Source organism: Hyaena hyaena, unplaced genomic scaffold (assembly GCF_003009895.1).
Source record: "Hyaena hyaena isolate Hyena2069 unplaced genomic scaffold, ASM300989v1 scaffold_34, whole genome shotgun sequence".
NCBI lineage: Eukaryota > Metazoa > Chordata > Mammalia > Carnivora > Hyaenidae > Hyaena > Hyaena hyaena.
This window is the reverse complement of record NW_024080665.1, coordinates 1050761-1078427: the sequence shown is the minus strand read 5'-3', so window position 1 is coordinate 1078427 and position 27667 is coordinate 1050761. Positions and strand designations below refer to the sequence as shown.

The 27667-nt window shown below is 44.9% G+C and overlaps 2 protein-coding genes across 3 annotated transcripts; both read left to right on the top strand.

Annotated features, from left to right (window-relative positions):
- Window positions 1-1947: 1947 nt before the first annotated feature.
- Window positions 1948-3322, top strand: LIPT2 (lipoyl(octanoyl) transferase 2). Its single transcript, XM_039228680.1, has 2 exons — window positions 1948-2430; window positions 2947-3322. The coding sequence occupies exons 1-2, from the start codon at window positions 1965-1967 to the stop codon at window positions 3174-3176; spliced, it is 696 nt and encodes a 231-aa protein (XP_039084611.1). The 5' UTR covers window positions 1948-1964; the 3' UTR covers window positions 3177-3322.
- Window positions 3323-16476: 13154 nt separating this feature from the next.
- KCNE3 (potassium voltage-gated channel subfamily E regulatory subunit 3) lies at window positions 16477-27456 on the top strand. 2 transcript variants are annotated; one of them, XM_039228749.1, is made up of 3 exons: window positions 16477-16589; window positions 22206-22355; window positions 25586-27456. In XM_039228749.1, the coding sequence occupies exon 3, from the start codon at window positions 25626-25628 to the stop codon at window positions 25923-25925; it is 300 nt and encodes a 99-aa protein (XP_039084680.1). In that variant the 5' UTR covers window positions 16477-16589; window positions 22206-22355; window positions 25586-25625; the 3' UTR covers window positions 25926-27456. The 2 variants fall into 2 exon arrangements, with proteins under 2 accessions (XP_039084680.1, XP_039084681.1); XM_039228750.1 differs by lacking the exon at window positions 22206-22355.
- The last annotated feature ends 211 nt before the right edge of the window (window positions 27457-27667 follow it).

The window sequence follows — 27667 nt, the reverse complement described above, 5'->3', positions numbered from 1 at the left end:
GAAATAAGTCAGGCAGAGAAGGACAAATATCATATGTTTGCACGTATAGGAGGATTAGGAGGAACTTGACGGAGGAACAAGGGGGAGAAGAAGGGCGGAAATGGTGGGGGAAAGGGAGAGAGGCAAACCATGAGAGACTCTTGAATGCTGACAAAAACTGAGAACTGATGGATGTGGGGGGGAGGGGGGTGATGGGCATGGAGGAGGACACTTGTGGGGATGAGCACTGGGTGTTATGTGGAAATTAATTTGACAATAAACTATTTGTAAAAAAAAAAAAAAAGCAGATCATGAGAGATCATTGTGGTGATGGAAATATTCTGTATCCTGACTGTATGAATGTCAATAAGCTAATTATGACATTGGCAAGGCATTACCATTGGCTAAAGGGTACACAAGATCTCTCTGTATTGTTCCTCACAACTGCATGTGAGTCTACAATTTTCTTAAAATAAAAAAATTAAATATATATAAAAATATTACCTTTGTGGTTTCTCTCCTGTCTGCACCCTGATTGATGCAATTCATCAGACTGGGGAATTTCTCTTGTCTTCCTGGTTCACTCCAGTTTGCTGGTAGTTTTAGTCAGAGTAGATGTTGATTTTTGCCAACTGCTTTTTTTGCATCTACTAAAAATAATCATATGTTTTTTTCTCTCTTATGGTGAATTATATTGTTTGATTTTATAATGTTAAACCACCTCCCATTCCTGGGATACATTAATTACTTCATTATGATGTATTAATCCCTTTATACATTGCTGGATTCAATTTGCTAATATTTGCTTAGGATTTTTATGTCTGTATTAGGAAATGTCTTTCAGATACCTAAGGGAGCAATGTTATTAGTTTCTAAAATTAAAAAATACTTGGAAAAAAATAGTAAAATATTAAAATTTGACAAGGCTGTAGGGGGAGTAAACAAAAATTTGTTACATTATTGTCTACACGTTCCTGCTTTCTTATTTTTGTTTTTCTTTCCTTTCTGTTGAACAGTCCTTGGATGCAGCTTGGAAGATAGATTCGGATGACAGATTGAGGACATAAAAACTGGGTTCTTTATGCTATTAGGAATACACGGATGGGATAGCCTTATGAATCCTCTTCACCTAGCAATGGGCCTAACAACACAGATTTGTTACTCAGAAAAAGTTTATTGAAGGAGTTCAGATTTATTTGAAAGACAATCCAATATAACATAATGTATGCTGTGGTCCAAACCCACCCTTAGGATCTGGCCGCTTATGGAAGTAGGCTGCTTATGGCTCATAATTCTTCTCTGGGAATTGCCTTCCACAAAAGCCAAAAGTTACAGATAGCCTCTATCACTGGTCAATGATAGGATATAAACTTCTGGCCCCTGCTCTTTAATTTGGAACAACTCTAGGCTCAGAGCATTCTTTGAGATTGGCTGAGGCCTCTGAAGCGATTGTTTCCATTTTTCTCCCTCTACCAATCCTGCCTCCATCACTCTCTCACAGGCGGGGTCTCTAACATAATCCCCACCACCGCCCTAATATTTCTGTACGTTTACCTCCTTTTCAGTCTCTTTATCAGGCAACTCCACTCAGGACACACATTACCTTATTTTAATTTTTTTCCTAGCAATTATCAATATGTCAAAGAACCTTATTTATTCGACGCTTTAATACTTTCTTATTTAAGACTGTAAGCCTCCCAGGACAGGCTTTTTTTTCCCCATACGCTGCGCATCACTGTATCAGGCGCCTAGAGCGGGGCCTGCAGAACACAAGCAGGCCCTAAATACTGCTTCAAGCAGGTTGTTGAAATAAATGAATGGACGAGACACACCTGATACTGGGTCTCGGGCTCTCAATCTCTCTAGAGCCAGCGACCAGCAGTCAGGCGCTGCGGCTGGGGAGGCGCCCCGAGTCCCCGCCCCTCCTGGCACGCCCCCCAGGCCCAGGCAGAGGGCGGGACCTCGCAGTCGCAGCTGGTGACGCGATGCGGCTTCCCGCGGTTCGGCTGGTGCGGCTAAGTCGGCTGCCCTACGCCGACCTGCTGGCCCTGCAGGAGCGCTGGCTGCGGCGGCTGCAGGCCGAACCAGACACTGAGGCCCGGTCGGGGACTGAGGCGGGCGCGCTCCTGCTCTGCGAGCCCGCGGGGCCCGTGTACACGTCTGGGCTGCGTGGCGGCCTGACGCCGGAGGAGACGGCGCGGCTGCAGGCCTTGGGCGCGGAAGTACGCGCCACAGGCCGCGGTGGCCTGGCCACCTTCCACGGCCCGGGCCAGCTGCTCTGCCACCCGGTACTAGATCTGCGACGCCTAGGCCTGCGCCTGCGCACGCACGTGGCGGCGCTGGAGGCGTGCGCGGTGCGCGTGTGCGAGCTCCAGGGCTTGCACGGAGCCCGCGCGCGGCCGCCGCCCTACACCGGCGTCTGGCTCGGGGAGCGCAAAGTCTGCGCGATAGGTTAGTGCGGGGGCGGGGGCGGGGCTTGGCAGGACTGGGCCAATGAAGATGAGGGCAAGCTCGGGCTGGGAGGAACTGGGTCTGGCGCGGGCTTTGAATCGTAACTACCCGCTGCGTTGAGTTTTTAAGGCTTCTCACGGATCTCTTACATTCTCAACCCTCCGGTCGACCCTCAGTGGTCATCTCCAATATTCATCTTTTCAGGAAGTGCATTGCCAGGTTACTTCCAATGAATCGCAGTGTTTGGACAATAATGGAATTTAGTAGTTTTCAAACTTTTTTTTTAAACAATATAATCTGTTAAAAGACATTTTTTGGAATTTCAATAATAAGTGCAGCAGCTGTGGAGCCACACACCCCTCTCCCGCTTCCCTGATCTGTGCACAACCCCTTGGGTGCTCAAAAACAAACCTGGAAAACCAGCGATCCAGTCCAGTTCCTTCATCGCACCGAGGGGGATCTTGAAGCCTAGGGAGGGAGGTTGTCTACTCTGAGACCTTTTGGCTTCTCTTGCAGGAGTCCGCTGTGGAAGGCACATCACATCCCACGGCCTGGCTCTGAACTGTTCTACAGACCTCGTGTGGTTTGAGCACATCGTCCCCTGTGGGCTGGTTGGGACAGGCGTCACCTCTCTGAGTGAGGAGCTCCAAAAGCACGTCACTGTGGATGAAGTAATACCACCTTTCCTTGAGGCCTTTGAGGAGACCTACAAATGCACATTGATCTCAGAGAACAGCCCCAACTAAAGGGTGTTCATGTTATCACAGCTGGAGGTCCTGCTTGAAAAGCACTAAGCCTGACTTGGAGTCACTGAAACCCAGATTCTAGACCTGGTCCTACCATTCACTCACCATGAGACTATGAGCAAATTATGAGCCCTTACCATTGTTTCCATATGTGTACTGATTTATTTATATCTTTTCAGCTACCTCATATATAGTAGATGTGAAACATGAAAAGCAACACATGCTATATAAATGTAAGACATTAGCACTACTATTGACACCATTTTCTCAGAGAAACTCAGGCATAAAGAATCAGTTCCTAAGCATTTATTACTTTCTAAATGCTGTATTTAATTGGGCAATTCTGGGATCCAGCTCCTTTCATTTTATAGGAATCACACCTCTGGATAGCCCAGGTGAAGGTGATGTGGGTGCTTTTTCATTCTCAAGAGACCAGGGTGCTTTCTTCGATGAAAGGAAAAGGGGAAGGAATCTTTAAAGAATAAAATGAGATCTTGCCTTCTTCGGTTGGATTCTCCAAGCCTGATAGCTATTTTTAGTTGGGTAACCTCAGCTAGACCAGAGGCCAGGGAAAGAACCAGAATAATTTCTTACACTGTACAAATGTGAGATCCCTAAGTTTATAAGGCTGTGTATTATTTATTGCTACGCAACAAATCACCCCAAAACGTAATGGCTTAAAACAATAAGCATTGTCTCACATATATTCTGTGGGTCAGGAATTTGGGAGAAGCTTAGCTGGGTGGTTCTGGGTGGAGATGAAGTATAGTCAAGATGTCAGCTGGGGCTTTCATTTGAAGGCTTGACTGGGATTGGAGGATCACTTTCCAAGATGGTTCACTCTGATTCTTTGGTACTGCTTGTTGACAGGGGGCCTCACCATGTGAGCCACACCACAGAACTGCTTGTTCCCCTGGAGCAAGTGATGCCTGTAAGAGACAAGGTGGAAGCCAAAATGTCTTATGACCCAGCCTTGGAAGTTACACAGTCATTTCTACAGTCTCCTAATATGTGAACCCTACTCAGTGAGGAAGGGACTGCACAGGGTGATGGGAAGTAAAGATCATTAGGGACCATCTTATAGACTGGCTACCACAGGCAGTTAGGGTGGAAAGATCCTGAATTAGAAGTCAGGTGGCCAGGTTGCCGTCCCAGCTTTTTGGGCAAGTCATTTACCCTCTCTGCACTTCAGTTTCCCTAGCACAAGCACTATTCAATAGAAATACAATGTGAGCTACACTGTAATTTTATGTTTTCTAGTAGCCACATTAAAAAGGAAGAATAAACAGGTGACATTAATAATACTTTAATTAACCTAATAGACCCCAAATATTGTCAGTATAGAAATGTTTTACATTCCTTTTCTCCATACTATATCCAGATATTCAGTGTATATTTTCCACTTATAGCACACCTCATTTTGGAGTTGTCATACTTCAGATGTTCAGTAATCATATGTGGCTAGTGGCTACCATACTGTAAAGTGTAGCTTTAGGTAATATAATATCTAAAGTCCTTTTTGAGCTTCCAGGGTCCTGTGGCCCCAATGGCTTCTAGAAGAAAGGTGAGTTCTCCCACTTCTGAGGTTTGTTGTTTGCCTTGGCACACAGTTTATATCAGTTATATCAAGCTGGAAGGGACTTTGAAGGTATGTCCCTGTCTCCTCATTGTACAGAGACAAAACCAAGACTTTGGAAGAAACTTGCTCAAGACCACGCAGTAAGTTAATCACAAAGCCAGGACTGGGTCCTAGATATAAGCCTCCTTTTCATCCTCTTTTCCTGCTCTGCATACTGACTTATAGGTCAGGACAATATGCTTTACGTCATGGACACTTGGTCAATATTAGTTGATTGGTAGTTTGTCTCTCCGTGATTTACCTATATTCTTTCTAGGCCTTTTATTTCCCTCCATGGAGCCAACAGTACTACTGTAAATATGTGGGAAGTGGGTAGTAGTTGATTATTACCTTGGAGTTCTGCCAAGAAGGAAAATAATTATTCTCAGGAAAAGTGGAGTTAGGCTCCCATGGTTGTAAGGCTGTGCCCAGTGTTGCTCCCCATCTAGTACTTGACTTCTCCCTCTAGCAACCCTAGTAACTAACCATACAGCTTGATCTCGGATACCTCCAGAGACTGGGGAGAAAACACTTACTCAGCACTCATTTTTAGTACCAGGTACTGTGTTAGCCCTCTTAAGTATATTCTCTCATTCAGCAGCCTGTCCCGTGTTTCTGGATCACTGAGACTCATTCTGCATGGCGTAGTGACTGAGTTACCTGGCCTTCCTGAGCCTCTGTTTCATTAGGCTCAAAGCTTGGCACAGAATAGGCAGGAAATGTATGGTAGTTATTAATGTTCACCAAATATTTCAGACAAGATGGTACTTTGTGGTTCCCTTGTGGTTGGGTGGGGCCAAGTAACTTGTTCTGATCAATGAGTTATGAGTGGAGGGGACATGCCACTTCTGAGCCGGAACATTGAATTGCTGGTGTCAGACCACTTGGGGTTTCTCTTTCCCTTCGGAACAGTGACCAACAACATTCAGTATAGCAGCTGCTTCCTGAGGGACTGCAATGAGCAACGGCTCCTGCTGCTGCTGGAAAGGTGGTATAGTTAAGCCACGGAAATGCAGGTGTTCATTACCACAGCATAACCTAGCCTATTCTGACTGATATAATATGTATATAGTAGTTGGGACTCTTGTATTTGCAAATGTAGAAACCCCACTCTAACTTCTGCAACAAAAAAAAAAAGAAGAAAAGAAAAAGAAAAAAGCGTTACGATGTGGGCATTATTGGAAAAGGTACTGGAGGGTCTCATAAAATCCAAGGGTAGGGCTGCCGCTGGGCTCGAGAATAGTCCTGGAGCATATGTAGCCCTTTAAGAACCCAGATAGTCTCTTCTCTCCTATTCCGTGCCTGACTTTTTGGTGTCTGCATCATTCAATCTATATATTCTCCTATCTCGCTATCTATTTAGTTCTGGAGATGGAAGAGAAGGGCAGAGGACTGATAAATGTGAGGCATAGGCGAGGAGGGGCAGGCCAAGGGGGCAGAAAGGCAGTCGGCAGAGAAATAGTCGGGCTCGGAATGAAACAGCAGGACAATCTCCTTCACTCCTTTGGCAGCAGAGCAGTCTAGGTAGGATTATTTTAAGGATGAGAAAAGCAAGGCTCAGCAAGGCTAAGTGACTTGTTTGAGGCTATGCGGTTAGTAAGAAGAGTCACTTCCTGGCTCCCAGGCTGGATCTCTCCACTCTTCCACAGTAGCCTCTGAAGGGTGAGCATGCCAGGCATCCTGGAAAAACCAAGCCTCCAAGAACAGGTGGGATGCGGGTCGTCAGAGCCAGGAGGATGCAGAGCAGAAGGTCAGAGTAGGGCTGAGGCCAGGCCTGTGGAGTCAGGTCAGGCCACCGCTGTGGGTTCCTGGCTCTTCTTCCTGCCTGGACAGAGCCTACCTCCGGTTTCCCACAGGGGCCCTTCCTCAAGCCAGGAAGCTGAGTGTACGAAGAAGGATATTTAGCACCTCCAGAAAGCCTCTTCTTGTTTGTGCCAATCTTTTCCCCATAAAGAGGTTGTTCAGGGTCTTGTAAATGAGTGTCAGGCATGAGCGTGTGACCAGCCACAGTGTCTGGTTCAGCGTCTTGTTCCTCCAGTGAGGCTGGCAGAAACCAAATCGAACCAGCTCTTGGCAGCGTGACCCAGTACGCCGTACTTCTTGGGGAAAGCCTCTCTCTGAAAGCCCTGTAGAAATCAGATTTTTACAATCTAAATCTGGTTTTCCTTTTTGCCTAGTTATACTTTGCCATACATAAAGCCCTACTGTATTGAAATACCTATAAAATTTAAAAATAAAACAATACATGCACTCCCATCTGACAACACCTCCCTTCCATTAGTGTGTCTCTAGTACTTGATCATGAACATTTTATGTACTTGTAATTATGTGGATAAAATTATGTATACTCTTTCCAACCAAGCATAATATTACATACATTTTCCCACATTGCTACATAATCTTTATAGTTATATTTTTGAATGTCTTAATTTTGTTTTTATTTTGTTTAAAACTTAGAGTTTTAAAGAAAACTTAGGTTGTTTTAAAAATAGGTAATGCATGCACATGGAATAAAATTAAAAAGGTACAAAATGGTAGCACTGAAATATAAGTCTTGCTCCTATTCTTTTCCCCTGTAAACTCAGTTTCTTTCCTGGAGGCCTAAATGGTGGTAAATTATTTTTTTTATATACTTCAGAGATATTTTATGCATCTGTAAGTGTGCATGATTATATACATTCTTTTTCATATAGTAACGTACCATAGACACAGTATTGTACTTTGAAGACTGTTTCAGATCAGTATATAAAGAGCAACCTCATTTTTAAAAATGACTACAGAGTATTCCATTCAGTGGATTTCCTATGACTTATTTAGCTAGTGCCCTATTGAGGACATTTAGGTCATTGCTAATCTTTTGCTTTTACAAATAAGGCTGCAGTGAAAATCCTTATAGAAATGTGTATGTATGCCTGTCTGTCTGTCTGTCCGTCTGTGTGTATGTGTTACATCACACGTGGTGAATACAGGGGTTGCATTTTTAGAAGTGATTTTCTGAGTCAAAGAATATGTGTATTTTTATTTTAATAGCTATTGTCATATTGCCTTCCAAAAAGTTACAACAATTTTTACTCCAGTAATATACAAGGGAAATGCCTGAATTTTACATGTTCCAGCATTTTAGGGGCACCTCGGTGGCTCAGTGAATTAAGCCTCAAACTCTTGACAGCAGGTCAGTTTATGATATGGTGGTCGTGAGTTCAAGCCCTGCATCAGGCTCTGTGCTATCAAATTCTCTCTCCCTCTCTCTTTGCCCCTCCCCCAATTGCACTGTCTCCCTCTCTCTCAAAGTAAATAAATAAATTGAAGTTCAAATGCTCTAGCATCATAGTTTTTTTCTCATTTTTAAAGTTTTTTTGATATAAAATCTTTTTAACATACCACAATGAACCTCCAGGTACCCAACATGCAGCTAAAGCAATCATTAACTCATGGCCAATCTTAATTTGTCTAAACTAGTACCTACTTCCTGCTTTCTCCCTGGATTATTGTGAAACAAATCATAGATACCATATTATTTCACCCATAAATATTTCAGTATGTATTCCCCAAAGATAAAGACTCAAAAAAAAAACCCTTATGATAGCATTATTACACAGGAAAAATACTTCAGTATCAACAAATATTCAATTAATATTCATATCTCTCCAATTGTTTGCTTGTTTCTTTTTTTCACACTTGATTTGTTCAAATCAGGATTCAAACAAGGTCTGCACCCTGCATTTGGTTCATGTGTCTCAGAAGTGTCTCTTTAGCCTCTTTCACCTATAGATTCCTCCCACAACTTTTTAAAAAATCTTTTTCTCATGTGTTTCCTGAAGATTGAAAGGTAAATCCAGACACTTGATCTGATTCAGGTATAGTTTTTTGGCAAGTCAGCTTCCTGGATGGTGGTGTGTTCTTAAGGCACACAGTATGTTTTTCTCTCTTTCTTTCTCTCTCTCTCTCCCTTTTTTTTTTTTTATGATGATCATTCCCTAGATTCATTAATTTGTTATAAGTTTATAAAATGTAATACTCTGATTCTGGCATGCCTCCACTTACTGGCTGGAGTATGTTTATAGAACTCAACAAGACCAGTGGCATTAGTGTTGTTATTGGCATTTTATTAGTTTTTTAGTTCTTTCTAGTTCATAGCACTCCTATGACCCCCACTCTGCTCTCCTCATAGGTCAAGGGAAAGGACCAAATGAGACAGTTGGTGCTTTTGAGACTCTGAAACGCCAACACACCTGGTTGGCCTGAGAACTGAGGTATATCCCATCCCTCCCCAGAAGGCCAGGCTGAGTTTTTGACAGAGCACTGGAAGGTCAGAGCTGGCAGGATCAGACAACCTCACCCTCTCCTGTGCCCAGGAGGAAACAACCTCAAAAAGGACAAGTCATTCCTCTTAGGTCCCACATTCCCTACAGGAACCAGAATTTGAATCCAGAGTGTCTGCAGACATTGCATAAACATATCACCAAGAAGGATGTAGCATTCCCCTCAGAGAAGAGTTTATAAAAGAGAGAAGGGGTGGAGATCAGGATGGGGGGTGGGGAGGAGCTGATTTCTGGACTGTAGGATTTCAGATTTGGGGAATGCAAGGCATGTCAGAGCCCATCTAGAAAATTTCCCTGATAGCAACTCTGAACCGGAAGCTCTGCTTGCACACCTCTCCAGTGATGAGAAGCCCATTCCAGCCAGAGGCAGCCTGTTCCATGCTCCCAGTGACAGGGATCTGGGTCCTGTGACTCCCCCATCCCTAAGCATAGTTCTGGGTCTTCTCTCTGGGATCCGTAGAACATGTCTGCTCCCTCTGCCCTTGCTCACAGCACACTTAATCCCTTCTTCTCATTTTTGCGTGGCTGTGAATCTCTGGGTGTCCTCCTCCTCCTCCCTGTCCGCCAATTTAAATGTCCAACCATTTACCCTACTTCCCTTATTAACACCCATATCTTCCTTAGGGAATTGTACTCCCACCAACTTTAAGTTTATGGATTATTTTTTATTAAGGCGTAACTGGCATATAACATTATAATGGTTTCAGGTGTACAAATAATGACTCGCTATTTAAATGCATTGCAACTTGATCACCACTCTAAGTCTAGTTAACACCTTACATAGTTACAAAGTTTTTTCCCAGTGATGAGAAATTTTAAGATCTACTCTCAGCGACTTTCGAATATGCAACACAGTGTTAGTAACTAGGGTCACCATGCTGTACGTTATTCCCTGTGACTTGTTTTACTTCATAACTGGAACTTTGCACCTTCTGAACACCTTCACCCATTTCGCCCACCCAAATGTATGTGGTTTGGGTAAAGGTGACATCCCTGCCAGCCTCTTTCCCTGGCTTCTGTGTCTGGTGCAGGGGTGAGCACTGGGCTTGTTTTAGGACAATAAGAGTCAGACCCATACTTCTGCCAGGAGGATTAGGGGGGAAAGGGGCTCTTCCTCCTGGTTTTGCAGACAGAACAGAGTGTATACAATGAACTACAGGCAGCCCTCCCATTACCACAAAGTGGGATCCCTTCCTGACAATAATAGTGAGAAACGCAGGGGCGCCTGGGTGGCTTAGTCGGTTGAGCGTCCAACTTTCGTTTAGGTCATGACCTCGCGGTTCGTGGGTTCGAGCCCCGCGTCGGGCTCTGTGCTGACTGCCAGCTCAGAGCCTAGAGCCTGTTTCAGTCTGTGACTCCCTCTCTCTCTGACCCTCCCCTGCTCACGCTGTCTCTCTCTCTCCTAGAAATAAATAAAACATTTAAAAAAAATAGTGAGAAAAGCAGAGCCAAAAGATTCAAATAGCTTCTTGAAGCCATCATCTGAGCTCCTGGATCTAACCATGCCCGAAGTCAGTCCTCTGATTTTTGTAATTACATGAGCCAACAAATTCCCTTTTCTACTTAAGTCAGTTTGAGCTGGGTTTTCTGTCTGTTGTAACTATGATTCCTGACTGAAACACTCACTTCCTCTGTAAATCTCAGTCCTAACTTACCCTACTTTCTTCTTCCTTCCTTTATTGTTTAAATCATAAGATTTAAAAACCATATTTATATCGCTATGAACATGCCTTATTAATAGTTATTCTTTATGAAACACTTGCTATGTGCCAGGTACAGCTAAAGCACTTTAGAAATAATATCTTACTGCAATTCACAGATGTAGCTATTTTCATCCCCATTCTACGGGTAAGGAAACTAAGACTCAGAGAGGTTAAACTCTCACAGCTAGTAAGTGTCAGGGCTAGGATTCAAACCCGTATCTGTTGGACCCCAGAGGCAGTGTTCTGGACCACTTGCTTCCCAGGACATAGCATGTGTGGGAGTGAAGTCGGGAGAAGATACTACAGAGATCTTTGGTCTCCTGACGTCACACCATCCCACCCTTGCTGTACCTCTTCCAGTGCACTTTTCACTGCTCTGTGCTGCTTGCAGAGGCAGGAGAAAGGGATGCTCAGAACAAGAAAACAAAGTGTTCTGAGGGTCAAACTGACAGACCAAGAGGATATAAATCAGAGAAGTACAAGCTGCTGCTGAGTAATAGCATAAATTAACTCGATGTGACCATTAAGCTTCCTCTGTGTTTCATGCTGTATTTTCCCTTGTAACCCAGGCTTTTAGCACTGTTGACAGACACAATCTGTGCTCACCCTACCTCTGAACCCTTTTCCCCCAACCTACTAGACAGAAATTGAGTTGCATCGTGTATATTCTATATAGAAAAAGACACACCTGGTTCCGAAGGGGCACATGCACTCCGATGTTTATAGCAAGCCCTATTGCCAAAGTATGGAAAGAGCCCACTGTTCATCGACAGATGAATGGATAAAGAAAATATATACACCACATCTTCTTTATCCATTCATCTGTCGATGAATATATATATTGAATATATATATATGAATATATATATATAATGGAGTACTACTCAACAATCAAAAAGAATGGAACCTTACCATTTGCAATAATGTGGATGGAACTAGAGTGTTTATGCTAAGCAAAAATAGACAGAGAAAGACAAATATCATATGACTTCACTCATATGTGGAATTTAAGATACAAAACAGATGAACATAAGGGAAGGGAAGCACAAATAATATAAAAACAGGGAGGAGGACAAAACATAAGAGACTCTTAAATACATAGAACAAACTGAGGGTTGTGGAGGGGTTCTGGGATGGGGAATGGGCTAAATGGGTAAGGGGCACTAGCAAGGACACTTGTTAGGATGATCACTGGGTATTATACATAGGGGATGAATCACTGGACTCCTGAAACCATTATTGCACTATATGCTAACTAACTTGAATGTAAATTTAAAAAATTAAAAAATTTTAAATTAAAAAAAAAAAAAGAAAAAGACATACCTGGTCTGTGTTCTTGTAATGCCTACAGTCTGATGGGGAAGGCAGACCCCATGTCAGTACACAGGTAAATAGGAGACTAGGTTGAGTTCTCTGAAGAAAACAAACAGGAAACTGGATGAAACTCAGTTCCATTTACTGAGAGAATGAAGACTGAGGGGAGCAGGGAAGGAAATCAAGGGTTCCAACCTCAATACGTCATCCAGAGATGTCAAGTAGGTAGTCAGGTACAGGAGTTGAGTGCTCAGAGAAGAAGTCTGTGATCCTTCCAGGCTCTCTCAGGTTCTATTTCTTCTTGGAAGTTTTCCCTGATAACCTAATTCCTAGTGATATCCTTTTCATGACATGGATTCATTGATTCACTGATTCAACAAATTCTCTCTGTTGAATTTTCAACAGATTCTCAGTAAGATCTTCTCTGTGTAGACATAGTGTTGGCCCACTGCCCTCAAGGAGTGTATATTCTAAGTGTGGAGTCAACATATAAAATAGACAATTATAACACAGACTGGTAAGGGCTGTGTTCAAGGGAAGTGCAAGGGGCTGTAGGAGAATGGGCTTCTGTATCAGCCAGGCCTTGAAGGAAGCAAATGGCCATCTCAGGTCAGTAATTTGAGGAGGCTCTATTCAAAGAGGTGGGCAGGGACTAGGGAGACCACAAGGATCCTGAAGTACCCTGGGGCTTGAAACATTTGAGCATCATTACCTGCCCAGGCCTGCAGGGGAAGAGGGAAGAAGGTGGTTACAGGAACGGGGAAACAAGGAGCTCTGACATAGGGCTGACAGAAGCTGGGAGCTTCAGCTGAGGAACGCAGCAAAAGAAACAACAGCAAAAGATTTTTTTTTTAAGTTAAATATATCAGATGATGTTAGGTGTTACTGAAAAACTAGGCAGAGAAGGCAATTAGGGAGGGTAGCAGTAAGGAGGGATTAGGATTTGTATACAGGCTGGTCAGGGAAGGCCTCAGCAAGAAGGTGGCACTTGAGCAAAGACTTGAAGAAGGTGTATCTCCAGGTAAGTCTTTCTCTGACACCTTCAATCAGCCCACCCCACTGCCCAACCTGTCCTCAAGTCAAGGCCTTGTCTCCAACTTCTTTGGATTTGAGAGTCCCTGAAGGTTGTTCTCAGACTATGGTCTCCCTGAGACAGAAACTGTTCTATCCTTTCTTTTCTCATCTAATAACAATAGGAGCTACCATCTATTAAGCACATGCATCATGCTGGTCCCAGCTCTGGGCCCGTTACACACATTGGGTCATCTAAGCTTCACTGGAAATCTACAAGGCACAGGAAAAGAAAATGAGGCAGCTCAGTCCACGTTCCAAGAACCCCTTAGGCACCTGGCTTCCCTGAACCTTCCCAGGAAGGTTCCTGCTCCATTCTCACTCCAGAGCAGGGGAAGTGGAAAACAGACCTTAAGTTTCTGAAGGACCAAAAAAGAGAACACAAATTAGGCATACACTTTCTGTCTCCAGTGGGCACAAAGACCAAAGGGTAGAAGTAACTAGGAGGCAGTTTTTGTCAAAATGTGAAAACATCCTAACAATCAGAACCTTGGCTGCTTCACAAGCAATGAGCTCCTTGTCACTAAAGATGTGCCAGAGAAGCTGGAAAATCTCATGTCAAAATGAAATATAGGTGGGGCACTTGGGTGCCTCAGTGGGTTAAGCTGCCGACTTCAGCTCAGGTCATGATCTCACAGTCCATGGGTTCAAGCCCCGTGTTGGGCTCTGTGCTGACAGCTCAGAGCCTGGAGCCTGCTTTGGATTCCGTGTCTCCCTCTCTCTCTGCTCCTCTCCCATTCACACTCTGTCCCTCTCTGTCTCTCAAAATAATAAACCTTAAAATTTTTTTTTTAAATTTTTTATAGTTTATTTTTGAGATTCAGGGCTCAAACCCATGAACCTTGAGATCATGACCTGGGTCGAAGTCAGATACTTAACCAACTGAGCCACCCAGGCACTCCTAAAAAATTTTTAAAATGAAATATAGGGGATTCTTAGGTAAGGGATTTGACCAGATAACTTTTTTTTCTTTTTTTTTAATTAAATATTTTTATTTATTTCTAGGAGAGAGAGAGAGAGAGAGAGACAGCGTGAGCAGGGGAGGGTCAGAGAGAGAGGGAGATACAGACTCTGAAATAGGCTCCAGGCTCTGAGCTGGCAGTCAGCACAGAGCCCGTCGCGGGGCTCGAAACCACAAACCGCGAGATCATGGCCTAAGTGAAAGTCGGACGCTTAACCGACTAAGCCACCCAGGCGCCCCTTGACCAGATAACTCTTAAGAGTTCTCCCAAGTTAGATTCTATCACTATATGATTCTAGAGCTCTAAGATGGTGTGATTCTAAGACTATGATTCTAAATTTGTGTTAAAACTAGAGATAATCCCTATCTTCAAAGAATTTGCAACTTAGTAGATGAGATGGGAAAATAGTTACTTTTGATAAGTGTAATGAATAGTCCTATAGAGTACATGCAAGACCCGCGGCAGACTGGGGAAGGAACTCTACCTGAACCAGGGCTATTTTCTCAAGGCTGATCTTAAGAACCACTCACATCAGAATCATTTGGGAATCTTATTTTTTTATGTTAATTTCTGAGCTGCATTACAGATCTCCTGGATTAGAACCTCAAGTGTGGCACCCAAGTCTACTTCATAAGAAGGAGCTCCTAGGTGATTCTTTTTTTTTTTTTTTAATCGTTTTTATTTATTTCTGAGAGAGAGAGCGTGAACAGGGGAGGGTCAGAGAGAGAAGGAGGTACAGAACTGGAAGCAGGCTCCAGGCTCTGAGCTGTCAGCACAGAGCCCTATGTGGGGCTCGAACCCATGAACCGTGAGATCATGACCTGAGCCAAAGTCTACGCTTAACTGACTGAGCCACCCAGGCGCTCCCTAGGTGATTCTTAGGCAGACTGAAATTTGATACTGCATGCCCAGGGTCAAGATGACTTCCGTGAGATGAGATAATCAGACTGAGAAAAAGAAGTAGTTGGATCAAAATACATAACCACAGAAATAAGATGGCAGTAATGTGTTTTGATAAAGAATAGCAATTTTGTACAGCATTCCCTCCACATGGTAGGTCTTTTAAAAATGATAGCACTTCTTGGGGCACCTGGGTGGCTCAGTTGGTTAAGTGTCTGACTTCATCTCATGGTTCATGGGTTCAAACCCTGCTTTGGTCTCTGTGCTGACAGCTCAGACCCTGGAGCCTCCTTTGGATTTTGTGTCTCCCTTTCTTTCTGTCCCTCCCCCACACATACTCTGTTTCTCTCTGTCTCAATAATAAATAAACATTAAAAAAATAAATAAAATTTTTAACATGATAGCACTTCATAAATACAATCTGAGATTTTGATAAGGGCCTCAGATATCCTGGAACAGATCTTTTTACAAGGGTGCAAGAGCTGGCCTCAGTTTATTAGTAATTATTCCAAGGTGGGAGGCTGTTAAAGAGAGCTCTAATAAGGACTCCCACAGAGTGCCTGGGAGGCTGTTCCCTGCCACTGTCCACTCCTCTGCGCATAGCTTCCTGGCCCTCATTTTCCAGCTGTCTCTGACTGCTTCTCTTTTCTGGAGCATGCAGTCATCATCAAGAAAGCAATAGTGTGAGGGAGGGCTTGGTGGCCACAAGTGCAGGGTGTTCTGGGACACGAGGTATGGCTGGACAACAGCTGTCTGGGCATGTGGGGAGCAGTTGAGGCTTGGAAGGAGGAGATGTCAGCCGAGGTGAAGGAGAGAAGGTGGCATAGTAGATTCTAAGTCTGAGCTCCACTGCTGACTTCTCAGTGAGCCTGGACAAGTCCCTTCCTGGACAAGCTGACCTGTGCCTTCCCGCCTGGAAAAGAGGGTTTGTGTTAGATATCTCCAGTGCCCACCAGCTTTAATATTTTGGACTCTACAGTCTCATCTGACCCAAACGACCACGTCTGGTGAAGAATACAGGCAGGAAGTGTAACCATTTTACAGCGAGGAAGCTACGGCGCAGCGCGGAGCAGTGACTTGCCCACCACCACACTGCCCCTTAGTAGCAAAGCCTTCTTCCACCAGCACCAACGTTCATCCTCGCCTTTTGGAGACCAGTCTCAGGCTGGGTAAACTGAAGCAAAGCGAGAAGCATTTGGTCTTCCGTCCAGGAAGTCAGCACTGCGGGGGACGGAAGGATAGGAGCCCTCGGGCTGTGTGAGGCCAAGCAGCTGGGCGGGGGCGCCCGAAGTCAGCCTGGGTAGAAGTGGGTGTGCTGGGGGCCGGGCGGGGCCGGGGGAGGAGGCGCCCTGGCGAAGGTTAAAGGGAGCAGAGCGCTGGTCGGGGCGCAGAGCTAGGGGTGTGCGGCTGTGTGCGGACTGGCAGGCGGAGCGCGGAGGGGTGCTGCGCGGGGGCGCTGCGGGGCACAGAGTGCGGCGTCCTGCAGACAGACGGGCGCTCCTCAGAGGCTTGCCTAGAGGCAGGTAAGGCACCCTCGCAGGGTCGGGAAGGCTGGGCTGCAGCCGAGGGTAGAAGTGAGGAGTCTTCCCGCTTCCAGGGAGAACGCCGACCCGAGGTGCGGAACCGCTCACGGGCGGAGCTGATCTCCCCAGACCCGAGCTGCAGGGATCCCGGGACCCCACGTGGGAGTGCGGAGCTGGGCTCCTGGCACTCCGAGCTGAAAACCGTGGGGGCTTGCACTGGCACAGGCCCCGGGTCGCGGCTCCAAAGCTCTTTCCGCGCCACGTCCACAAATGTGCGCGCGAACACCGGCGAGTCCGCAGAGAGCGCACACGCAGAAACACCCCGCGGGGACCCCGCGCGGTCTTCTTGCTCTGCCGGAGCTGACTTGCCCGTTCGCCGCTGCCTTGTGTCCTGCGCCTGGGGACTTTCAAAGGCACACCTTCCTTTGCTAATAACAGAGGTCTAGACTGGGCGGGAAACTGGAGTTCCAGTTTACAGGTTGTGTAAACCTGTGCAAGTCCCCTACCGGCTGTATGCCTTGTGCTTTTTTTTCCTGGGTCGCTACCTATAAAATGGGCTTCTTGGTCCTGTTGTCCGAATACTCTGTGTGACATGAGGGGAAAGAGGTCTGGACCTGGGATTCTTTTATCTAGAAAGTTGATGAGTTCAGACCGACCCTTGTATGAAGGCCCATGAAGAGTATCTCCTCCTATCCCTCCTCCCCACTCTTCACCAATTTGCATATGGGGAAACTGAGGCAGGGCTGCAGGGAGATAATTTGCCCAGGAACATACCAGGACCAAAAAGAAGCAGAACCTAAGACTCCTCACTTCTAGTCCAGGGCTCTCTCTGCCTCACCTACAAAGGTGCGTTGTAAATGTGTAAGTTCCTCATTTTCTAATGGCATCCATCCACTCTGGTGGTTTCAAATGGAGGAGGCACCTGCCTCCATGGCATGGAAACTGCTTTCAGATTTTCTTGCCTCTTCCAAATGATAACCAACAACCGTCTTCATCCCTCACTCACTCTATAATTCCAAAACACATTTCTATCCATAAACTGAAGGAGTAGGTGCTCAAAATACCTACCAAGAGGGAAGTAAGGCAAAACCCCCATCTTACTGATGGGGAACATGAGGCCCAGGGTAGAGCTGTGACTTCACTGGGACACAACGGCTAGACACAGTCAAATAGGGGCAAGTCTTTTGATTCCAATTCCTGTGTGTTCTCCATCAACTATAGGACTACCAAATGGCACCTCTCAAGGGAAAGGGACTACGGGGCTGATCAGAATATGAGAAACAAGGAAGGCTTCTGAAGGAGAAAGTGTGTCAAGAATCAAGAAGAGTAATAAGAAGCTGTTGGGGAGAGAGAACTGAGGCAGTGGGGGTGGGACAACACAGGGATGGTTGTTCTTGGTAATCTGGAGGTGGGGGGTAGAGAAGCAGGAAAGGAAACCAGGTGACTCGACTGCACAATAATTGCCTCTTATGTTTCTATAATACTTGGCAATTTCTAAAACACCTTCCTCTGTTGTCTTCCCCAGTTCGCATGCGAGGTAAACAAGGCAGGGATAATTTATCCCCATCTCATACATGAGTTTTAGAAGAAATAAATGCAGTGCTCAAGGTCACATACCGAAGCTTAGAGCCAAGATTGGAACCATGAAAGGCACATATGAAAGGCAAAATCACAGGCTGGGTGACTGGAAGTTGGACTGTGTGTGTGCAGTGGTTGGGTGTGTGTGGCCACACCCTGAGTAGGTACACAGGAAAGCCGCTGCTTAGTGTTTTGGGGCCAAGAATGTTTGCTCTTTGGATTGAATGGGGTTCAGGTACAGGGAACATCTGGGCTTTCAAAGAAGTCTTAGAATTTCTTCTCCTCTGAGTCACTTCCCCACCCGACTGAGACACCTTCTTTTCTTTGAACTGTCCCTTCCCCAAATCAAATCAAATCTGTTTGGGCCTGTTCTTGATTTTTAAGTACTGTAAGTGTTTTCATGAATGTGTATGTGTGTACTGGATGGAGGATGCTCTAATAAGAAGTGGCATTGATTCATTTATTTCTTTAATCAATTTTTAAAATGTTTATTTTGAGGGATAAAAAGAGAAAGAACACAAGCAGGAGAGGGACAGAGAGAGAGGGAAAGAGAAAATCCCAAGCAGGCTCCACACTGTCAGTGCAGAGCTTGATGCAGGGCTCAAACCCACAAACCACGAGATCATGACCTGAGCCGAAATCAAGAGTCAGATGCTTAACCAACTGAACTGCCCAGGTGCCCCTGGTTCATTTATTCTTGAGTGCCTACTTTGTGCTTGGGCCCAGGGATTAAAGAAATATATGAGAGACAGGTCCCTGCTCTCACACCTCATAGCACATAGTTTAGCATACATATCTACATATATTGATACCTATACATACATACATATACACTTTCAGTATAGCAAAGTGCTCTAATAGGGTTTTATGCAAAGCACTTTAGGAACAGACAAGAGGGAAAGATTAACTGGCTAGGGAGTGGGGAAGGAGGTATCTCAGGAGAGGGTCTACAGAGGTGACATTGGAGCTGGGTCTTGAAGGATGAATAGGAGTTCACCAGGAAGATAAAAAAAAGGGGGGGGGAAGGGAAACTCCTCTTCTTAAGAAAACAGCATAAGCAAAGGCAAGAGGTGTGCAAGTGTGAGGAATGTTCGGAGAATGGTCTGTAGCTCACTATCGGTAGGCAAAGGAACTGGGGAGAGACAGGGTCACATCCAAAGAAGCTTAAATGACAATATGAGAAGGTTAGACTTTCCTACAGGCAACAGGGAACTGATACTAGAAAGGTCTGTGGATGCGATACCAATTTGTGATCCCAGTTCATGGGGCTGTGAGACCTTGTGCAAGTGGTTTCCTCAGGGAGGGGATGCTCTATTTTCCTCTGTTTGGATGGGGATTGTGCCAACAACATAATTAAATTATTAAGATCCCTTTCAGCTCAGATTCTATCCCTTTGTCTCCTTCCAACTTTGTATTAAGGTCCATACCTTGAACTCCTCCTCCCACTCCACTGGCTCCCCAGTCCATGGTGGTGATAAGATCTGCAGAGGGACCAATGGCAAAACTGTGTGGTCTCAGGGAATGTCTTTGGGTCCCCGTCTGCTTTGTGTGACTTTTTCCCCCTCGCCTCTCTTTACCACATTTCTAGACACTTAAGATGTTCATTCTGAAAGAGTAGCTGAAACAGAGTAGTGGGGAAACCAAAAGAACCAATGGTGGATTTTAATTTTCTCCAGAGAAACCTGAAAAAAAACCTAAGATGCCCAGTTCATCTTTCAGATCACAGCTTTACAGTCCCACCCCCAGGTTAGACACCTGTGAGTTCAAGTCAAGGACATTTAGGGATGGGGCACCTGGCTGGCTGAGTTGGTAGAGCATGAGACTCTTGATTTCAGGGTTATGAGTTCAAACCCCACGTTGGGCATAGAGCTTACTGTAAATAAATAAATAAATAAATAAATAAATAAAGGAACATTTAGGAAGAACCTGTAAAGGTGCAGGAAATAGCAATAGAGTGTGGAGGAAGAGAGTGAGCCTACCTTTTGGGGGATCAGGAGTGGGTCTAGAGCAGACAGGACCACAGGAGATGAGATTATAAAGGACGGTTAACTCTCTTCCAAAACGTGCCATCATCCCCGCCCGCCCCCCACCCCCCCCAGCGCCCAGATCCTCGATTGGTGAGAATCTGCAGTACAGGAAAAAGTAAAAAGTATGGACTTAGAGGATAGGATGCTACAGAACACGAGAAGACTGTGTTCCGTGTGATGCACAACTCAGAAGTAGGGAATGTTGCCACTTGTGGTGGAAAGAGCACCTTAAGAGCACATGCCCCCCAAAACCCCAGAGACCTCGTCCTCATCAGAGCTCTGACCTTCACTAGCTATGTCATTTTGGGCAAGTCACCCACCCTCTCAGAGCTTCCGTTTCCCCATCTACAAAATGGAGGCCTTGGCCTAGAATCTAGATTCTAAGTAATCTTTAAAACCTCTTTCAGTGTCATCAGTTCCTGATAACTGAGCTATCTCCTGTTTCAAGTTAAGAACTCTAGAGCAGAGCTCTATCTGCCCCTTTATGAACTTTATAATCAGTGACTATCTTGACAACAGAGGGCGAGGAGCTCAGAAAGAGAGACAGAATTCTCAGTGTTGCCAACTGCCAATCCTTGGACCTAGAGGCAGCTCACAGAGAACAACCCATTCTTTCTCAGTCTCTCCTGACCCAGCAGGAGGCCTTGCACCCAGGCCCTCATTCCTACCCCAACCCAGGACCTAAAGATACATAAGAGTGGCTTCTTTGCTTCTCCTGTCAGAACCACAAACTTCTGGGCCTATCCAGAGGCACCAGAAGGAGGATCTGAGGGATGAGTGATTTCATGAACCTTCACTGCCCTCCCTAAACCCTGTATTGGAGCCCACCCCATCCCCCACACTGTCCCTCCACCCCCATTTTCTGCACAGAGTCAGCCTCCTTCCCTGGCTAGATCACCTGGGCAGATGAGCTGTTTAAGAAAAACAAACAAGTCAACTGACTTGGCTCTCAGTTTATCTAGGCAGGAATATTCAGTGCAACTTAGTTCAGGTCTCAGTTACATCTTTAATCTGTAAGAAAAAAAAAAAAGCCTGCAACCTTCCCTATCTTGTGATTTAGGGGCTCTAGAATGACCCCAAAATACCTCTCCCACCAGCCTATCCAATCTCCCATAATCTCACAGTGTGGTTTTGTGATTTATACCTTTGCGGGATGTCAGAGCTGACGGGAACCTTGCCAGATTACGTAGTTAAAACCCCTTCATTTTATAGATGCAGACAGAAGCTGAGGCTCAGAAAAGGGAAGTCACATGCCCAAAGTCACACAAGTAGCAACTGAACCAAGACAGCTCTTTGGGTTTCCATTTCCTAAACTGTAAAATGAAGGAGGTTAACTAAAGGTTAGACTAAGTGGACTCTGAAAGTCCTGCCAGCCTCTGCTCTGCAAAAATAAAACTATCACCACCTCTGTGCGGCACCTAGTACCAGACACTGCAATTTTCTTCTTTAATTTTCACAATGAGCTGTGCTACAGATAGTGCTGGTGCTGTGACCATGTATTACCCAGTCCATCCAAATAGTTCCATTGGGAACATCATTTGTGCCTATGTAAAATATCAGCCCAAGTGCCAGATGCCACTCTGCCACACACATCATTCCCTTGGGTCTCAGGCTCCTTCAACCTTTTAGAGACTTCTGCTAAGATACCTGTACTCTTGAGAAAGGGAATATTTTAGTCGCACTATTAGCTGCTCCCTGAGCAGGAGTCCACATGTGAAACTGAGGTTTCTCATAAAGTCATCCAATAGAGACATCATGGGCCTGGAGTTGGGGGACAGCAATCAGATGTTCCTTGGCCACTGCACAGTTCCTGTAACTGCAACCCTAGGCTGGCCTGACCCAGCTGCTGCAGGAAGGGGAGGGGAAATGCGAGGAGGGGAGGTTGGTTAGTGCCAACAGCAAGGCTATTGCACAACTCTTGGGGCCCAGGCCTTGGGAGATCCACCCCAGTTCTAAAGATTTTTCTGTGTGTCTGATTTCTTCCTTCCCTGCCTCCTCCCCTGCTTTCCAGCACTGGGTCTTCCCAGCTCCCAGTGTCAATACTGAGACCCCAGATGTGGCCAGAGACACCCTGAAGAGGCTGAGGGGCGGAGGAGTCTTAGTGCACCCACAGGGAGATTCCTGAGGCTGACTCAGAGCCAGAGAATTTGCCTGCTATTTGGTGAGTCTTCCAGATTCAGGTTGCCCTTCCTCTGCTCTGTCAGTTGAAACTACTCTGCAGAAGATATCTAAGAAAACTGGTAACGGTGACCGCTCTGGGAAAGAGTCCTGGACTACTGCGGATAGGGAGACCTCATCTTCACTGTGTGTACTGTGTATACATTTTTACTAGATTTAAACATTTTTTCCACCACAATAAGAGTATATGCTCAAGCAAGCCTGGAGGGAGGCAGGACAGGGGTAATAGTCTTCTTTCATTGTTGTTTATAATCATGGTTTAAAAAATACATAAAATTTACCATTTAATCATTTAAAAATTTATGATTAAATTTAATCATTTTTAAGTGTACAGCTCAGTATCATTAACTGTATTCAGATCATTGTACAACAGATCTCTAGAACTTTTTCATCTTGCAAAACTGAAACTCTGTACCCATTGAACAACTCCTGATGATAATCATTTTGACAGATGAGGAAACTAAAGCCAGTACAGGGCACGAAGCCCATTTTCTTCAAAGTGGGATCTTCCAGGCACTCCATCTATCTGTTATCTGCCCGTAAAACTGTCTGAGGCCCTTTTTTCCCTAAGCCATTCCCCACATACCTCTCACAAATCACATCTGTACGATCTTAACTCCTGCCCCCACTTTATCATCCTCATGGCCCCAGCTCAGGACTCAGTGTCTTCTGCCTGAACTATTTCAAGACCATTGTCATTAGGCTCCCTGCCTCAGTTCTTGCCTCCTCCAGTCCACATAGCAGCCAGAGTGTCCTTTCAAAGCACGAATCTCATTATTGTATTCCCTTTAAAAAATACTGTTCCATGGCTCTTCCCCAACTACAGGATAAAGTTCCAACTCTGCAGCCTGACACTCAAAGCTCTCCATGATCTACTTCAGAGCAGTCTCTTTATCTCATGTCCTATCTCTTTTTTTTAAAATTTAATTTTTAATGTTTATTTTTGAGAGAGAGCTTGAGCAGGGGAGGGGCAGAGAGAGGGAGACATAGAATCGGAAGCATGCTCCAGGCTCTAAGTTGTCAGCATAGAGCTTAACGCAGGGCTCAAACTCATGAACCATGAGATCATGACCTGAGCTGAAGTCAGCCACTTAACCGACTGAGCCACCCAGGCTCTTCTAAACACTTTTGTTGTCATGCTTATTTACCTCTTTACTTTTCTTGCACTCTCTACTTCTTAAAATCCTTTCAAGGTCCAATTCAGATGCCTCAGTCACTGTGAATACTCTCTGAGCCCTGATCAGAACTTGTTCCTTCTTCCTCTAAGCCCTAGTAGCCCTTGGCTTGTTGCTTGCATTATACATCAGCTGGCAATATGTCCCTAAGTGCAGGGACTGTGTTTGAGTCCCCCCAAGCTCCCAGTATAAGGCCTGCCTAACAGTGGGCCTCCATAAATGATGACTGGCTGAATGATGAGTCGAGCCACTAATTTCATTGTGCTGCTCCTGCTTTCCATTGGCCCATACAAGGGAAGAAGAAGGCACAAATTTCTTACTTGACAAGTGGGGTAGTAGATGAGAATCTCTGCCTTCTGGACCTTAACTCCACGAGCCCTTGTTCTTTTCCCCTCCCCTATCCAGATGAGGTAGTCCAAGTACTACATATCAGGAAGCCCCAAAGGCCTTGCATGAAATATAAGCCAGTCCTGGATGACTGCTGTATTATTTGGATTCTTCCCCCTAACTTCTGCATTCATAGGGTTATTCATGAATATTTATCATGGTCATAACAGTCATCTTTTCTTTGGAAGAGACCATATGGGTAATATTCAAGTTTGTTAACTTTGGTTAGGTTAACAGATCTACCTAGATAAAGGAGGGTTTTGGAACCAGTTAGTGAACTCTGAGTGTTTGGCCTGTGGATAAGTCCCTGAAGTAGCCATTTTTACTGGAGACCATTGAAGGAAGAACAGCCAGCCAGTGACTAGGTAGACCCCTGGGAAAACACAACACCCAGCCAGTCTCAGGGTAATCCGCTAGACTTGAGGGAGAGACACAGTCCTGCTGACCAGGAGTGTGTGGTCTGCTTATACCCTTATCAATAACAAGAGGCAATAACACAGTGCCTTACATATAAGTGCTGGCTCAAAGGGAAGGCTGCAACAATAAAGCTTGTGGAATATCGTTAAGGGATAGAGAGCACTCGAAGAAGTCTTCCTGGAAGAAGTGAGTGTGAAGCCTTTTTTAAAGGGAATGACATGATTTTTCAGAGATTAGGATACAGACTATCTTTGGATGTTTTTCTACATTACAGACTACAGATATCTAAGAGGAAGGGGAAGGAAATTTTATTATATACCAGGTACACAGTGACTTTGTGTCACAAGGCAGGAGAGTTGAAGTGCTTATCTCTTCTCTCTCTGGGGTAAGAAAAACTCCAACCAGACTGAGTGTTCCTTTCACTGCCCTGTCCTCAGGTCCAACCCTGTTCTTCTTTTCCCTGGTGTCTGTAGTGGTTATCAGCCTCTCCCTGTTTCCCCCACCACCTCTTTTCCAACAGAATTTCCCCTAAATAGCTAGCAATACCTAGAATGTTTGGGACATAGGATGCTTGAGAGATCAAATGACCCAGCCTCTGGTCTCCAGGTAGGGTGAAACCTAAGTCATCCCCAAACATCTTGTAAATGTTGTCTGTGGAATATAAAAAACAACTGTGCTGAAGGAGGGTTCTGGATAATGTCTTCCGACGGTGCCACACAGTCCTGCCGAGAGCTGGCCCAGGAACCAAAGGACCTCTAAGCCGGCCATCGCAGAGAGGGACACTGTCTTGGCTCTACTTCCAATATTCTCTGTGATTGTGGAAAGGCCACTTAATTCTCTGTGGGCCTCGGCTTCCCTTTGTATAAAATGGAAGGAATTAGAGAAAATAATCCCTAAAGTCCTTGTAGCCTAAAGCTTAGTGATTTATAGAATAAGAAAAAAAAAAAAAGATTAATATGGATTACAATGGTCAAGGAAGCCTTTATTCCACAAGTAGTTATTGAGCATCTATCGTGATGTCTTAAGTGTTTGCATATAGCAGTTAGTAAAACAGACACGGTCCCTGCCTTCATTGACCTGGCAGTCTAGTGAATCAAGTAGAAGACAGACAAGTAAACAAATAAGTAGACTAAACCGTGACGTTGGTATTTTAGCTGGGGTCTGAAGGAGTCAGGACGGAATTCAAGCTGCAGATGACGGAAGCCATCTCTTCTCTCTTTTCTGTCCCCAGCAGAGCGTCCTCTGGTTCTTTGCCCACTTCAATCCCTGTTGCTATGGAGACCACCAATGGGACTGAAACTTGGTATGAAAGCCTGCATGCCGTGCTGAAGGCTCTCAATGCCACTCTTCACAGCAACCTGCTCTGCCGGCCAGGGCCAGACAGCCTGACAAAGGAGCGGCGGGCAAACCTACCTGGCCGTGATGACAACTCTTACATGTACATTCTCTTTGTCATGTTTCTATTTGCTGTCACTGTGGGCAGCCTCATCCTGGGATATACTCGCTCCCGCAAAGTGGACAAGCGCAGCGACCCCTATCACGTGTACATCAAGAATCGTGTGTCTATGATCTGATGCTAGGGGGCCGGGAATGGCAGAATATCAAGACACCAGAACTCAGTGCTGGACCACATCAGGTCTCAGTGTCCCCATCGGTAAGATCAACAAGAAAACGTGGTCATTATTAGGGTGGGAGGAGAGGGGCTGGCAGACCTGGGCCTTGTGGATAAAGATTTTTTTTCCCAGTAAAAATGGACTTTATAGAACATGAGAGCCCCATGAACAAATATATAGAAGTAGCAAAAGAGAGTAACCAACAGCTGGTCAAGTGGCTGGAGTACTGGGAGCTAGGAGCTGGAGGCTGGCGGAAGGAGAAAAGAAAGCTGTCGCAGAAGGAAATGAAACAGGAAGATGCATGGAGAACATATTTTTTGATGCGTTATCTTCAACGACTATGAGAAGCAGCAGTGATTACCATATCATAGATAAGAAATGAGTAACGTTACTTATTTATACTTGTTCACATTTTATATTTTTGAAGACATGTAACATTTGTGATTTTACCCCCTGTGAGGGAAGCAAAGTAAGTACCATTCTGCCCATCTGGGAATGATGGGCATCATAACTGCCCATCTAGTTAATGCCGTAACTAGAACCTAGGAGCGCTGGCTTCCCTGCCTAGTGCTTTTCAAAACTGTGCCACACGGGACAGGATCCAGGCCTGAAACATATACAATTCTGGGAAGCCTCCTTAAGAAAAAGAATTCCAAAATATTTCGCTTTTGCAAATATTACAAAAACATAATGTTAATACATTACTAGGACCCTTCCTAAGACCCTAAGGATCCATGCAAGCGCAGGGCCCTGCATGTTAAGGGTCTTTGCTCCAGGATTCGTGTGCCTCTCCAGCTGTGTCACAGTGCCCTTCCCTACCACATCTCCAGTCACTACCTCTAACATAGCCTCTTCTGAGCTGATTAAATTCTGGGAGGAATTTTCTGATACCAAATTGAAATCTGCTTCTTGAAGATTATTATCACACCTAGAAGATTGCCATAGTAAAAGAAGGAGCATATGCAAGGCAGGTACCCGGTTCAGTAGAAGGATTCTGGTACATGAACTGGGTGTTCACGTCTTTCTCTGATCCTTTTCCCACCTCCTTACAATGAAACAGTTCTACTTGAAAGTCTCTAAGAGCTCTACCAGTGCTGACATTCTAGTCTTCACATACATTAGGTTAAACTATAAAATTGTGTTTGTACATCAAAAGCAGCTGAATATCAGTAGTTTTCATATGGTTCAGCCTAATATGTGCAATGTGAAAAGTGAATACCTTACAAGCTACAAATCCCAGGTTGGAACCTCTCACTGTTCTGTTTGATTTTTGTTTAAGGGATCTACATAGGGTTTTCAGAAGTCCCTATTGAAACATACATATTTGTATATAGTAAAAACTCTGATAATTGATTGCAATTATCTCTGGAAACGAGGATTGTGGTTTTCCATTTTTTACTTAAAAATTATGTAATATTTGATTTATTTGACCATAAGTATGCTACTTGTATAATTGGGGAAGGGGAGCTATTTCACCTTCAAAAAAAATCAAAATAAATGCCTCTGTGTTTCTTGAATGAAAGATACAGAACACATTCACTCCAATGAACAGTTAGTTATGTTAACTCCCTGCAAATCTGTGCTGAACCCCATGTGTGCTCAAGCCTTTCCTTGGCTCTTCTTTTTTTTAATGTTTATTTATTTATTTTGAGAGAGCAAGCATGAGCAAGGGAGCTGCAGAGAGAGAGAGAGAGAGAGAGAGA